The following is a 16,513-nucleotide window of genomic DNA, read 5'->3' on the forward strand; positions in this document are numbered from 1 at the left end:
TAAAAATATATTTTTTGAAAAAAAAAAGAAAATATCGACATATAATCTAGTTGTGTAATTAATTTTTTTTTTTTTTTTTTTAAGCTATTCATGTCATCCAAAGTCCCAGCATAGCATAAGCCCGTTCTCACAGCATGTGATGTGGAGGTCCCAAAACTTTCTCTACCAATCATCCAACATCGCGAGGCAGCAGATCGCAATAATTCCAGCCTATAGAAGCCTTACACGTGTCCCAACGGCCAAAATAGGCAAGCCATTCCCAGGTCATCAGGCCAACGCGCACCTCAAAAAGCCCGTCCATTGTATCAAAAAAAAAACCCGTCCACAGTGCAATCCAGCCCGTCCATGGGCCCACTAGACCGCCGCCCAAGGGGCGGCCCCCCTCCCGCCACGTGGCGACGGTAAGCCGACGAACATCTCCTCGAGGCACTGCATCCTTTATATGTCATCCTCACCATCCCTTCCCGATTCCAACCACCACCCTCCATACAAATTCCTACGCGACCATCACATCGACCGTCCGCCTTTCCACTGGCACGAATCGCGAAATCACGCATAAAAAATTTCTGCGGCCGGGATAGGAAATGATGCCATCGTGGAGATCGCAAAAATCTCGAGCATCCAATGATTGGACCTTCCCTTGCGGTACACGGAAAGGAAATGCTTCCACCGTCCACTGGATGGCCCTTCACGTACACGGAATGGAGCAAGTGATCGAATGGTCCCCATTCGCTCATTGATGGGCTTTAATTCGCCCCACCCGTGATGGTCTGCGGTATAAATTATAGGATGACAAGGCCTACCGGACCACATCTCCCGGTGCTCCCTCTTCCCCAAAAAATAAAAAATAAATTAAGAACATAAATTTAATAGCCGTGAGCTGGCAACAATTATTTTTTTTAAAAAAATTACCATTTCACTATCCGTGATGAATAAATACGAGGGAATGTTCCATTCTTGACCCTGGAAAGGTCATCCTGTGGGCTCCACCTTCCACTCACGTCAACGATACAGCTAACCCACTGTACAAATTAATGTTCCACGGCCATCGATGAGCTGGATTCCTGGGTCCACCATCCATCAACCACACGATTGTCATCATATGGCTGTGATGGATAGCCATAGATCTGCAAACATTAAACGCAGTCGAGCGCTTCCATCTGGGCCCAAAAGACGCGACAGAGACGTGGGAAAGTTACGTGGCGCGATGATGTATCGATGAGCTGGACTAGACGTCTTAAACGAGGGAAAAAAAAAACAAGAGCATAATTGCCTGCCTTTCCTCATTTCTCTTTCAGCCATCTCGTGACGGGAGACTGGAGAGGACTTCGAAGAGAAACCCCATAGTTTCGCACTGTTCATAGTTTCCACACATTCCACCTCTAACCTTAGTTTATTTTCTTCAATCTCTTCACGAACACCATCTTTGAACAGCAGGAAGATGGGAAAAAAATCACCCAGAACCGGGACTTGGTAAGAGATTCTTTCAGAAGTTCTTTACTATAGGAGGAGGAGGGATGGGATCGGAGGGTAGGAAGGGAATCCGAGGGGAGGAGCAAGAGGAAGGGAAAGAGAGGTCTGGCTGCAGTTAAATTCCCACGCTGGCCTTTTACTTTAATCTTTCCACGTAAGCTATTCGAGGTTTTGGTCAAAGTCCAACTGAGACGGTGAAGTCCATCCGGAATTTCATAAAAAGCCCCCCGCATCGGAAAAGTTTTCTCGAAGGGTTGCAGAAAAAGGGTCTCGGATCGAATCTAAACGTTGCGAAAAGGGGTAAAATAAATATTCCACTGACACAAAGACGGAACCGCCGTTAAAGCGCGACGGCGACGCTTTCGTCTCTGTCCGACGAAAAGGAAGAAAGACGGGGGCCGTTTTGTGAAGTTTAGGGCCATTTTGGGAATTCGGGAAATGGCAGTGGGGTTTATCGGTGTTTTATTCTGCATCGCCTCGTGATTTCTTCGTCCCTCACCGCTTGCTCCTCTCCGTACTCCCAATTTTTTTCCTTGGTTTTTTTTTTTCTGGGAGCAATATGGGGTTTTGGAAGGCCCTGATCTTCCCTTGATCGCTATCTCGATCTCGGGAGGGCGTGGGATTGGATCCGGAGGGCGATTGCGTCGCGCTCCGGGTGGAGTTTTTGCTTGGAAATCGGGTTTGAAGGCGAAAATTGCTGCGGGTTCGAAGTCATTGGTTTTTTTTTTGGATGGAGGGATGGATTTGATTTTTTTTTTTTTTTTTTTTTTTGTAATTTGAATTCACACGGCGGGAGTTGAATTTAAGCTGATAGGGGTCTGGATTTGCCGACATTGGTGGCGCTGGAACCGTGACAGGGACTGGATTTCTGGAAGCTAGTGGTTTTTGGCTTCGAAGAGAAAGATTTCGGTCAAGCAATCGGGGTTTCTGCTCGAGTTTTCGGAGATTTCTTGGAGATTTAGGTGGAAAGGGCTCCAAAGTCAGAGGCATTGCTGCAGACTGAATCAATCTGGACAGTGCTAGGGTTTCGATTGAGCGGGATTCAGGTACTTTGAAGAAAGTTTAGTTTTTGAGCTTTTATCTCTACTGTTTTTTTGGTGATTTCATATGAATTACTAGAGAATGAGTCCATCGCTTTAGAAGTTGGAAGCTTCGCCAAAGTAGAAGCGGGTGTCCTCTGGTTTTCAGTTTTTCTGAAGTAATTCTTGAGTAATTTTTAAGCATTTCTTCCACCATTCGGCTTCGTGCATTGCCATTTCAAGGCCTTAGAAATGAGGAGGGTAGGAGCATTGTATAGTCTCTGAATCAGTTGTTTGGGAGACTGAGGTCCTCTTGTTTGGCCCCAATCCCTCGGGGGGACAAAAAAACTTGATAGAAAGAGGGATTTGGGGCATTATATTTTAATCTATATACAACCATCAGAGATCGGCTAAGTTTATCAATTGGAACAGTCTTCCGAAATATTAAAGCATCCATGGACTCCATTCAGCATTTCATGATCATTCTCTTGCTCATTGGGATTCTATCGGCATACCAATATAAGGCCCAATCGACCGGAGGTTCCATGACATCTGCAAGATCACTGGATGCACTCCTTCAGGACTATGCTTACCGGGCTTTTGTTCGTCCCCGCACTGGAACGCCCTATGATGGTCAAGTCCCATCCAATCTCACTGGCATCAAGATAGCAGCATTGAGGCTCAGGAGTGGGAGCTTGTACAAGAGGGGAGTTCCGATGTACAAGGAATTCCAAATCCCAACTGGAGTTATCGTGCAGCCATATGTCAAGAGGCTTGCCCTGGTTTACCAAAATCTGGGTACCTTGTCCTCTAACTACTACAAACTTCCTGGCTTTACCTACTTAACTCCGGTGCTCGGCCTTCTTGCTTATGATGCAGCAAATCTGTCTGCCACCAACTTGCCAGAATTAACTGTGGTTGTTTTGAAATCACCCATATTGATTAATTTCACAAATGTAACAGCAGTACCAGGTGCCAGGTGTGTGCATTTCAATTTGGATGGCTTGCCAGTATTCGGAGATTTAGTGTCAAGCAATATTTGTTCAACACGCCAACAGGGTCACTTCTCTATTGTGGTTAATGCCAGCATGATTGCTCCTCCTCCTGCACCAAGCCCTGGTCATGCTAAGCATAATAAGTCTAAGGTGTGGAAGATTGTCGGTGCTGTCGTTGGTGGATTCATTGCTTTGGTTCTCTTGGCATTGCTTGTGGCATGGATGGTTCGGTATAGACAAAAAAGAAAGATGGCAGAGATGGAACGGCATGCTGATGTGGGCGAAGCATTGCAAATGGCAAGGGTTGGAAACACTCAGGCACCGGTGGCCTTAGGGACACGGACACAACCAGTTCTTGAGAATGAATATGTTGCTTGATTGTTGCATAGAATGAGTACCAAAGTGGTGTCCTTTCTTGGCTGGTATATGAGGAACAAGATGAGGATTTTCTTTCAAATATTTGATATGTACAGAATGCGTGGACAAGCATTGCCACGTTCTTTTGCTCGAGTACCAACCAAGAGGTGGATTTTCTGTGGCATTGGTTGGGTTCTGGGCTTGGCATTTATTTGAGATCAGACCACACATTCTTTTGGGGAAGAGGGGGGAAGGGGGGTGAGATGTTTTTGTGTTTAGATTGTTCCGGCCCTGTTTGTTGTCAATGGTACCATAGTCATACAGGGTGAAGTTGAATTGTAAACACATCATGCAGGAGATGGTGTTTCTTACTATGCCTGGTCTGGAACTGTTTTGATTATTTATTTGGTAAATGTATTCAGATGCAGCGTTCTAATAAAGATGAGGTATTATTCTTTTCTCACTATCTGGTGCCTTTGTGATATGCTCATGTCTTTGTTTCTGGTTTAAAGATTGTTGCAGTCGATTCTTGTAAGTATGTTCTATCAACTCACTCTTTCAATAGCTGTGATAGGCATAGACCAAAATTAAAAAGAAAAGAGGGGGGAAAAAAACCGTGGTTGCAATTTTCTGGAAATGCTGTTAAGTTTTAAAAAAATTTCAAAATCATGATACATTTATTATTCTCTTTTCTTTGATCCAAAAATTTTTAGAGTTAGAATTTAATGTTTTCTAGAAAGTTGTAAGAACATTTCTTTGCATGCGGTTCCACTTGTAAACCAATATTTTTGCATGTATAAACTAAACATGTGCATTCATTTTAAGTTCAATACCACCTCTTTGCAATAAAGGAAAACATATCTAATTTCTGCAAAAACAAAAATAAGGTGGACTTCTCCAAAATAATGAAAGGAGAATGTTCAAATTTGAGAATAATTATAAGATGATAGAAAAGAAAAAAATGATAAATTTGGAAGTAGTCTCTCATTCCATAATTTCTAAGATTTTTATATATTTTCATTGCTATAGTCAAACGCCACTTTAGTAACAGCAAATTTACAAAATTTGATGATTTTGCATGGCATCAAGACACATATTTCTTCATCCTTTTAGAGGGGTTGTATTTCTATCTTTTTTCAATTCAAAATTTTTGGAACTTACCATGTTTCATTTGGAACTCTTGACTGTTATAAAACATGATGAAGAGAAGAAGAAAGTAGTTAAGATTTTAGAAAACCTAAGATTCAGATTTTACCTAAAATTGATACCTCCAATTCGACATCTAAGGCATTTTCTAAATCATAGCTTTACTTCTAGGAGGATACTTTTGGGGCGAACATGAGTCTGTTCTTCAAAATAAAATCACAGTGTGGTAATTTTTTTTTTTTTTGATAGTACATTAGTAACCAGGCTTTTAACAAATTTTAGACAAAAAGAAGTCGTGGTTATTTGAAACGTTACCAAATTGCTTTGTAACCCGCATCTTATTAGCAAAATCCGTATGAAATTAGAATAAAGAATGAGGATGAGATAATGACAAGATGTATCCAGATATTTAATAATAAAGAAAAACAAGCATGGAAACGTTACTTTAGACTGTAGAAAATGCCGGAAGCATAATATTACATAGAAAAGAGCATATAATTGGATGATTTATCGTAGATGGCATCATTGAAAAGCTGGCCAGGGTATATTTGTGGTCCAACAACACTGAAGAACTTGGGAAGTTAACAGTGAAAGCTTAGAAGAGGTGGGGAATCTTTAGGTCTCTGTACACTATTTATTTATTATTTTACATTCTGTTTCCCACTTCACTAATCACATAATTAATAGTAGCACTATTGTGGACTGCCTCAAGCCCAGTATAGCGGATGATATGTATGTTATTAATCATTTTATTTCGAACGACCAACCTTCTGTAGTACTAGTGAGTATTTTTGCCTTTTATGTTTAAATTTTTACGTGATTTTTCTTTTCATGTTTCAGAGTCCTGCTGGTTAATCTAGTGCAGGAACGACTTGCAATATTTTAAGAGATTTTTAATGAGATGCATCGAGCTTTCTAATTAGCACTCTTAGGAAAATGAAATAACATCCTCACATAAATTGTTGAGTTTAGAAGATGAGGCTGCCATCATTGTTTATCCTGATCTAATCTGTGGCACTGAGTATGGTAGCACATCTAAAACTATCGGCGCTTATGCTGATATTTTATAAGCCAACAAAGCAGTAAGGTGTCATTTTCGAATCTGGTGGAGTCTCCAAGGGTAGCGTAGGTTAGTGGCAGGGTTGGTTGACATGTTAGCTTGTTAAATTGGCTTGAGAGGGCATGGAGTAGCACAGTTTTATTTGAGATCGTGTGAGTTTACATGATTTGTTCTAGGTCTAATACGGTGTTATGTCTAACATATCTCATAAGTGGTGTGGTTTTGTCAGTCTATCATAGTTCAAGTGGGAGTCTAGTATGGTTTAGGTGAAGTATAGCGAAGAACGTACTGTTTAACTAGCATACAAGCTATCCAACAATGCCTTTGAAGTGCCTATCTGCAAGCCCCATATTACTTTTGATGCCTCTCCTTCGGCAAATGAAACCAAATAGAGGGTGTATATTCTCATTATCCCGCCTGTTTAATCCAGCCAGAGTTCTAGAATGAAAAATATGATCTCAGCCATTAGCTACACGTTTTCTTCTTTGAATGGTAGTAGACTCTACCCAAAAAGCAAGGTAGGAGACAAGAGCCTTTGAAATGTCAACATAGGAAATAGGGGAATAAATGTTCTCATGCACCAAAGCATACGCACAGAACATCTTGGCAATTCTAGGAGGAAAAAAGAAAAAAGAAAAATTATCTCCTGGCACTTTGTCTGACTCCCATGTGACACCTAGTCCCTAACTGTGTTGCATTATCTCTCAATTCTTGGTCTGTGTATCATACATGTATATTGATTTATACATATATATACATACATACATACATACATACATATACCTATCTTACATTTATATCTATATCCACAGACACACATACATACATACTTACATGTGCTTGCTGTATATTTTTTGGTCAGCAGGCCCTGAACATTAAATGGCAGTCAGAAGTCTAATTAGGGGCTGGAAAGTAATTTTACTTTTTCTTTTTGTTTAGAATAGTTATAAGGAAATTGTGGGAAGTTTAAGTGTAACATCTGAACAAGCTGTCTCAATGCTAGTAAACAAGGTGACATTGACAATTAAACCTCTGAAAGCTGACCTCTAAAAGAGTTGGGTCCGTTTGGATCACGGCCACAAATACCAACAACCTTCTTAAATCAATTCTTCCTAACATAACTATTCTAAGAACAACCTCAACATGCCACGAGTCATTGTCCAAGTTGTCCACAAGGCTAGGCGGCTCTTTCACCCACAAAGAACGCAAAATTAATGTAAGCCACCTGTTGAGGGCCTAGAGGTCACAAGCCAATCTATCAAGCATCCAAACAGAGATTAAAGTCTACATGTTTTCTTTCAACTGTCAACGTTTTAGAAGTTGGCTTCTTTTCTTTAATAAAAATAACCGTTCCTAATCTCTCTCTCTCTCTCTCTTTTCTTTCTATGGATAAAATCGCTTGGAAGAGCAACCCATAGAACCAACTGAAATTAGAAAACAAAATTCAGATGGGAAGCTGGTTTAGCTTCCCTTTTTTTTGTTCAATTGTTGTTCCAGTAAATTCGGCCGGGAGATCACTTGTAGTGTGACTGCACATCGCACTCTCTAACACGATCTTTTGATGAATTATCATCATTGTTAGCACTTCTACTCACTGAAGACTGTAGGAGAGGAGCTTTATGTAATGTTGGTATCCTTATTTGGAGCAGAAGGAATGAAGGGTTGTTTGAAGGAAAGCTGATATCACCTGATGAAGTCTCTCAGAAGGAGATTAGCCTTGCCCTAGAATTTGAAAGGGTGACAGACGAAGCTGGTTCAAGTGTAGGCACCGGAGTAACCTTGGTCATTCCAACCACCTATGCATTCCATGAATCTGTGAGCACCCTCTCCCGTTGGTGCAATTAACTTCGATGGGGAAGTAAAGCTGATTCTAATGTTGGTGTTGGTTTCTTGCTTTGAGACCATGGAAGGGTTTGTTCTTTTTTCAGGCTAAAGTTGGATACCTCTCTATGCAGTCCCACAAGCTGAACTTTGAGCTATTTTGGAGCATTAAAACTTTCTTTTTATTCTTCTTTAGACATCTCTTCTTTACGGTATCATGATCGTGATACTCTTGGTTGGAGTAGTCAAATTTCTCAATCTAAGGTCGTAATCTCAACTGCCTGCATAAAATGCTTTTTTTAAATAATCAGATGTCTTAAATATGTTGACATGGTTAATCAATGCCAAACATGATACTTATTTTAAGACTGGTAAAAATAAATCAAATGTTTAAGGACCAGGATAAATGAAGATTTGCATCCAAAATTTGGAGGAGGTTCTAAAAGCATAAATTTTGAGCATTATTCCCACCCTCTTTTTCTTTTATATATATATATATATATATATATATATATATATATATATATATATATATATATATATATATATATATATATATATTATTCCCACCCATTTAAGAGCAACACTCCATGAACAATCAGTTATGCATTTCATGTACGGTTGGTAAAAAGTTGGAGCAACTCGTTTTCTTTTGCTACATAAGATGAAAATAGTTAAAGGTAACGTGTCTTTACGAATTAATGTAACAATAAAATCACTTTCTCGTTATCTAATAAAAACTTCTGCTTTGTTGCACAGCGGTATGCATGATGGACGTTAGTGACGTTAACGTGATGAGGAAAAAGGCAAATGGGGCAAAGCAGCAACCCGAGAAGGAGAAACGCTGGATTGGATTTCCACCAATCAGAAAAGAGGGGGAACAGCATATGTTACACTTTCTTAATAATATTCATATATGTTACGGTTCTTAATAATATTTTGTTTCTGCAAATCAATTAGTCAGACCAAATCTAGCCCGAATCTATTCAGAATTACGCCAAGGTAAGAGTCAATTAAGGCAACTCTTTCACGAACAAGTGTGTAGCATTGAACTAGATATCTTTTTTTTTTTAATTGGAGAATTTCTAGCTACACTTGGCATTTTTGTTTTTGGTCAATAGGCTGCTGACCCCCCCCCCCCCCCCCCCCACCAACACCCCCCACCCCAAAAATAAAAATTTAAAAAAAAAAAAAAAAAAAAAAAAGCGACACCAAAGGCCACGCATAAAACGTGTGTAGAGTTGAACTGGTTATTTTTAATTGGAGATATGATGGTTACACTTCAAATTTTTCTTTACAGCTATGAGATTAGCTTTTTAAGGCATCCAAGGCTTCTTAGCATATTAGTGAAATCAGATCTTTCTTCAACCAGCAGCTGCCCAAGAGCAGCAACGACGATGATGACACCAAAGGCCACCGATAATATCTGGATCAGACAATAATCATATGCTGGTTGGGATTTAGATGCCAGATGTCACATTAACATATGGTGCAAGATGCAAGATCCTGCATGAACAATTGCAGTCTATCAATTAAAACCAAAATTTTAAATTTTATTGGATAAGACTGTCTCGATTTTTTTATGGAACAAAATACACCATCGTTCTGTCCCGCCTGAAAATTTGAGACAAAAGAAGTTTCAAAGCATCCCAATCGGAACGTTAGAATGCCAGCAGAATGATCTAGTCCCGTCACATGGGATGGAACTCTATCCCGATGTCCCGTGGAACGTTCTGCTGGCATCTGAATCCTTGATTAAAACATTAATTACAAAATCCAATGTATCTTCTGCTATATATATCAGGGACAAATCAAGCAAAATCAAATCATGCAAAGCATGTTTGCCCAACTGGTGGCCAGTTTTATATAACATTAGACCAATCATTGGAGGTTCTAACTTTAATATCACAAATCCCCAACAAGACATGGATATTATTTGATCCAAGAAGAAAGTCATCAAGCAATTTTATCCATTCAAAACATGAATACGATCCAACATTCTCCCAATTAACGAAGCAGGGTTTTTCAGATGCATAAATAAGAAAAAGCACAACTAAGAAGCATGGCGCAAGGCACCTTAAAGCACATTGTCTCCAAATTCTTGCAATGGCCCTCCTTGATCACCTCCTGCACCTGGGGATCAAAAATTAGAATGCTTAGTGTCGTGTCTATCAAAGAACCTGTTAAATAGCTCAGGGAAACAAACAAAAATGCAATTATCAAGATCTTGTGCTTTGTCAAAGAAAAAAAAAATCTCCAGTTCTGATTGACCCTGTGCATTTGTAAGGTAAAAAAACAAGGACAAGACTGTCTTGCTGGTACTTTTGTTGACAGGTACCAACAATACACACCATGTGAGCCATGGGCTGGATATTGCAGTCCCTGTGAAATTTGACATCCCAGGTGTTGCATGCAAGTAAAGGCACCACAATTCATGGGGGCTGTTGGATCCTACTCCATAGTTCATGTGTACCATACAATCTCCAGAATTAATCACAGCAGAGACAAGTTACAGGGTGTGCAAGTGTACAAATGGAAAAATCTCATAGTTGCATAAGCATGGGTATGGAATTCCATGGAACTTGCAGTTTGTGGACTTTAAGCACCCATAAGCATAGATCAATACCGTAAAAGCACACTAGAGATTAGAGAATGTGCAAGGATTTCACATGAATCATATAATACTTGCAGTACAAGGCATGTTTAGGTATGCATTAACTTGTGCCAAGTTTTATTTTGTGGGTGCAAAAAGAGAATTCAAAAGCACATAAGAAAAAGGCTCCAGAGTATTCCTGCATGCACGAGAATGCTACATACTTGCCTAGGGCTGGAAATGGGTCAGGTTCATACTTCTAAGCTTGATATTGTTCCAAACCTGGCTATGAGCTGCTCCCGGTGTAACCTCAAGCTAACTTTAAAAACCATCGACATAACGCTAATTCTGGAACATAGAATCCTAATCAACTGCATAGTAGAGTATTTTTCAAAAAAAGAAAGAGAAGAGAATTTCCATCCAACATCACCTGCTGAGTCAGAATTCATTGTGAATTCACTGGTGTAGACCATGATAAATTTCAACTCATCAATTATAATGATGACTGGATGATGATGGATCCCTACAGAGATGGCATGGGCTGAGCTTGGATCCCTAAACAGATGGCATGGGCCTATTTTTATATGGCATGCGCTGAGCTTGGATCCTCAGCTTTTGGGCCAAGCTCAAGCTAGAAGTTCATGTGCCTGCTAGCCCAGCCTGATATTTGTTCAAAATGTAGATGCACAGTAGACATTTATACCACAAATCTGGTATAAATACATCAAATCTTGCCTCAGCATTGATTTTTTAAACTTTCCACTGATGGACCAAGCCATTGAATGTGATCTATTACATCTAAATAGCTTAAGACCCAAAATTATGTGATTTAGAGACCCCTAAACTATGCGTCAAGTGCCCAAAATGGATAGTTTAAATAATATAATGCCAAGATTTTATGTCCTGACAGGACCAGGGGCGTCCCGCCGTCCCATCCTGTTGCTATGAGACAACAAGACTGAAATGGGTTCGGTACTCCGAAACCCATCTATGCAAGGAGAGAAGAAGGAAGAGGAAATAAGGAAAAAAAAGAAAGACGAAGAAAAGAAAAAAATAAAAAGAAAAAAGAAAAAAAAAAAAGAAAGGAAGGAACAAAGAAAGGAAAGAAAAAAAGGTAGAGGAAAAGAAAGAAAAGCAAGAAGAAAGAAAAAAAAGAAAAAAGAAAGAAAAAAAGGAAAAAAAAAGAAGGATGAAAGAAAAATAGAGGATACCCACCAGGGTACATGATCGGGACTATTGTTGGGATGGGATGGGATGGGACAACGGGCATCCCATTTCATGAAAAAATCGGAACATCTTTATTCCTTAGGATTTAAAACCTTGCATAATGCAATACCCATTTTTGACCACTTGAAGCACAAGCTAGGGATCCCCAAATTATATGATTTTTGGTTTGTAAGCAATTTAAAGCTAGTAGATCGCATTCAACAGCTCGCATTCAACGACTCAAAATACATATATTTGGAATTTTTCAATCCTATCTAGTATTGTTCAAAGGAGGAGATCTAGATTATTTAGAGCCATTTTGACCCCAATCATACGATCCGTATCATGAATGTAAGATTTTAACAAGTGCTTACAACATCAAGTCAAAATCTTATCCTTGTTCTTTCTTAGAACATTCTCCCAAACAAGATAATTGAATTAATAGGAAGTGTGTGATATCTTGAATAACTGGACATGATGTTTATATCAACAAACATAATATATATGGGTTTTCGATGGCAAAGAACAGACTTCTTATGGCATTTTATTCTCCATTCATCTACTTTATAGTTGACCACTTGACTCATCTTTTAAATTTTCACATTTCAGAGTCTGAAATGAGTATCTGCATGCTTCTATATACCTCAAACTATGCCACTAGAAAAGAACAACCTGATCAGCATGAAAAGCAACTCAATCTGCATAAATAATGACACTGATTTAATCCTTAGGTTGCATTAATCACTCCTTGAAAAGAACACCCCGAGTTTCGAAATTCTACTCTTTCGACTACATTGGATATTGTCCAACCTCCAAATGGAACCTAAAGTTTTGATAATGCATGCATCTTTTCCAAAAAGAACCAAAGGTTTTCTAATGTTCCCACTACTACAAGTTATCAAATGGTACAGCAGCCAATATCCACAACTCTATGCCCACTTAGTTTGATCTCCATGTGTTCCACTAAAATAGATGTAGAAAATACAATACTCAATATAATGGTTGTATTGTGAACTGTGGAACTAGTTAGAGGTTGGTCAATTTGTTTTCAAATACAATAAACAAATTGTAAAAAGGTAAAAGAAGCACATGAAGACAATTGGAGACTTTTCCTGCATTAATATGTGGAGATGTCTTGGGTTATACAAGGAGACTTTTCCATTTACTTTTTCATATGATGAGCTTGGTGACCTTTTTCAATATGATGATTTCAACAGATCATGGAACACAACCTTCCAGAAGAACATTTGCTCAACAGAAATATATTGTTGAACTCTAGTTTCACTTTTGGCTGTTCTTGTTGGGTACAAATTTCAATTATTTTAGGACAGGAAGTATCCGTTGGAAGACATAGGTGTGTTCATCCTTCAGGCGTCGAGAGAATTCAAGGGTAAACAAACACTCAAAGAAGACAAAGTACTTCAAACTTTAGAAATCAGGCTAGTGTCTCCATCTTTCATAATATAAGAAAGATGAACATGTCACACCCTCTTTTTTTCTTGTTTGAGGAGAGTAGGATGGAGAAAACCAGGGAGTAAACACTCTGGAAATTTATTAAGATAAAAAGAAAAGAGGAGTATGTAGGAGAAAAAGACCAACAGAAACAACCCAACTACAAAGCATGAGACCTCTCAGCACCTAGTCAGAGTTTCAATCTTAAGCCAGATTCTATCAAAGTCCATGCACTCACATCGACAATCTTTACATAACACACTCCATTATGTAAAGAGGTCCAAGGAAGTTCCACTCACAACAATGAGTAGAAAGACTATAACTCCTCTCCTACATAACAGTCAAAAGATTGCTATCACCAAATAGTCAAAGATAGCTATCCATGAACAAGGAATCCTCTTCCTCTTCCAAATCTTTCAGATGAGAATGTTATATTCCTATGGAGTTTATCTCCACTTTGGTCAACAACTCAACATAGTATCTGATGATTTATTCAGCTCCAAATATGAGTTTACCAATGGTGAAAAATGCTGGAATAATTATTTTAAATTTCTGGTTGTAGATGCTGCTCCATGTGAGGTCACCAAAACAATTCTATACAAACTAATATACTTACCATACACATTGCCAACTACAATGACACTCCTTGACAATGGAGGTGTCCACAGACCAAGCCTAAAGAAACCCACCCCATAAAGCCCACTTCAAGAGGCCTAATGTCTCGCGATGTTGTTGTTAGGACACCGTGATTATCAAATTAAATCCAACTTCTAAAAGAAATATAAAAAAATACGTAGAAAGTAGCAAGTTAGGTCGAATCCACAGAGAAGGCAGTGCTTTGATTTAATAACTTTGATTTTTATAAAAAAAAAAAGAAAGATTTTGAAAACAAAATTGTAAACAAAAGACAGAAATTAAACAGTGCAGAAAAATAAACTTGGTACTAAGATTTACTATTTAGATCTTAGCTTCTACTTGCAATAAAAATAAAGAATAAAAATTTAAAGAGCATAAAAATAAATTGGTACTAAGATCTACTAACTATATCTTAGCATCTATTTGCAATAAAAATAAAGAAAAAAAATTAAAAGTGCAATAAAATAAATTTTGTACTAATTAAAATTGAAATTCAATTACAAAAAATTTTAAAAAATAATAATAAAATAAAATAAAACTGTAATAAAAATCTGAAGTTGATCAATGCAGCCTCGTCGAGAAGATGGTTGATGACCTCTCCTTATTCCTTAATACTCCCTGGAGCGAACTGACTTTTCTCCTTCTTCTCTTTAAATCCCTACACCTCTCCTAATTTTTTTTATTTTTTTTATTTTTTCTACTATTTTTCTGCATATTCTCTAGTCCTGGACTCCCCTTATTTATAGGTGAATTTTTTTCTTTTTTCTAGTAGAAAATGGAGTCTCAAAATCCCTCAAAAATATGTCCAACCCGTGTCCCTGCGTTTTGGCCATTGGATCTGTTTTGAACGTTCCAGATCAACCCAAAAATCACCGCATCAAGCTTTATATCGGTCGGATTCGATATATTTAGCTCATTCTGAGTTGTTATATATTTAGCATCTAGTAGCTTGTTTGGTAGTTTCATTGTCATGGTAGATCATAATGTTTAGTTGTTTCCTAAGTTGTCAGATATTTTCTTTCTTGTGTTGTCTCTAGTGGAAACATGAGAAAGCAACATTGAAACTTGTTATGTAACTAAGGTTGCATGCACAAACTTGGAGGCATGTTGAATCCTATACTCGTATAAGAGCTAGCCATGCATTCCTTCATATGTGATTAAGCTTGTTGAGTTAAAATTCTAGTATTTGGCTTCACAGAAGAAATTCTCCTTGTTATCTTCTTGTACTTATACCCATGGTGTATTCCTTGTGGATGGAAAGCATGCAGTCCAGTTCCAATTGTGTCCCTCCTTACCTCCAACTTGGAGTTTGTCCCCACTACTGACATCACTTCCAGCACTAATTATACTATCGAAAAGCATAATAAATCTGTTCAAACATGATCAATCTTTAAACCTAATTGCAAGTTAGAAAATACTTAATGACTTTTACATTGCAGTGACTCAACTTATCAAAAATCATAAAATAAAACTTGCAAATCTCAAAAGCACCTTCAAAACAAATATTATATGCCTAAAAGTTTCTATATCTCAATATGACTCCAAAAGGAGAAACTCAATCAGCCTGGTATGATTATAATTCCCAGTTCTTGTAGGATAACCATTTGCTTCAAAATATGTACAGATCAAAATAATGAAACAGATGCACTGTGATCATGCAATCAATGAAAAGAGGTTTATCAATGATAGACACTCAGTTAACATGCAGCATTCATCGATTTGTATTATCTGCAGAAAAGCAGTCCGAGGTCTGGAAATTTGTTGATTATGGGACCCCTTAGGGATGATATGGGAGAGAAATCTGCGCACAACTCACGTTGAAATCAACCAAAAAAAAAACAGTAAGATTCGTCTTTGCAATCAGAAAACAAGTTTTTCCCTAGAAATTGAAAGATAACAGATCAGATTACAAAGCTAGCAGCTTTGACAAAGATGATCACATCATATCACTAACGAAGCAACTAGATTGACAAAAGAGGAAATGCTATAAACACCTCAAAAATCATTATTTCAAGCATCCAGAAACTTGGTTAAATGTCCATGGGCGAGGATTACTTAGGTCCTCAGTTTTCTAATAAAAGTACGAGTCGATTAGTCTGGTGGATTCCTCTCAAAAGAAGCGTGACCTCGAGATGAAAATTAGTACTCATAATTGTTTTATTCCTAGACAATCTCCATCGGGCTAAAAGTGTTCGGCGCCTTCAAACCTAATCAAGAAACCTACCAAAAGACCTAACGCCCATAATCCATCGAACAAAAAAACGATCCAAAGAAAAAAAAAATGCAACAATTTGAGATCAGAAAATAACAAAATTAACAGAAACCGACCTAATTCCCAGCGGAAGAATACTGCTCCACGATCTTCTTGTCCCTCCTCTCCATCGCCACATCCCACATATCGTTCCCAACATGCTTTGGCTGCAATTTATTTTAGGAAACAATGTTTCGCTTCACCGTCCAAAGATCACAAAATCTCAAATTTAAGAACAAAAACCAAAAAAAATCACAACAAAAAAGAATAAAAAGCATATTTTCTTGGATCTCACCCTCCCATGAGCGGCTTTGTGGATGTAGTACTGGGCGTTGCCCATCACGCACAGCATCCCGGCGATGATTCCCAGCGGAAGAACAGCTTCCAACCAAAACAGTTTCGCCATTTCCGAGTGTTTTCCGAATCAAATTCGACAAACAAAAGAGACTATCGTCGACAGGGAGGGAGAGAGGTTGGAGTTATCGCCAACGCGAACTCATCGAG

At 38.4% G+C, this 16,513-nt stretch overlaps 2 protein-coding genes across 2 annotated transcripts; one reads left to right on the plus strand and one right to left on the minus strand.

Annotated features, from left to right (window-relative positions):
* The first annotated feature begins 1,574 nt into the window (after window positions 1-1,574).
* Window positions 1,575-8,749, plus strand: LOC105046023 (uncharacterized). Its single transcript, XM_010924499.4, has 2 exons — window positions 1,575-4,290; window positions 8,631-8,749. The coding sequence occupies exon 1, from the start codon at window positions 2,948-2,950 to the stop codon at window positions 3,863-3,865; it is 918 nt and encodes a 305-aa protein (XP_010922801.1). The 5' UTR covers window positions 1,575-2,947; the 3' UTR covers window positions 3,866-4,290; window positions 8,631-8,749.
* An 889-nt stretch (window positions 8,750-9,638) lies between these two features.
* On the minus strand, window positions 9,639-16,513 carry LOC105046022 (NADH dehydrogenase [ubiquinone] 1 alpha subcomplex subunit 1). The gene is made up of 3 exons (XM_019850520.3): window positions 16,305-16,513; window positions 16,087-16,176; window positions 9,639-10,004 (listed from the first exon to the last, which is right to left on the minus strand). Exons 1-2 carry the CDS (start codon window positions 16,413-16,415, stop codon window positions 16,087-16,089), a joined length of 201 nt encoding a protein of 66 aa, XP_019706079.1. The 5' UTR covers window positions 16,416-16,513; the 3' UTR covers window positions 9,639-10,004.

The sequence above is a fragment of the Elaeis guineensis genome, chromosome 5 (assembly GCF_000442705.2).
Source record: "Elaeis guineensis isolate ETL-2024a chromosome 5, EG11, whole genome shotgun sequence".
Taxonomy (NCBI): domain Eukaryota; kingdom Viridiplantae; phylum Streptophyta; class Magnoliopsida; order Arecales; family Arecaceae; genus Elaeis; species Elaeis guineensis.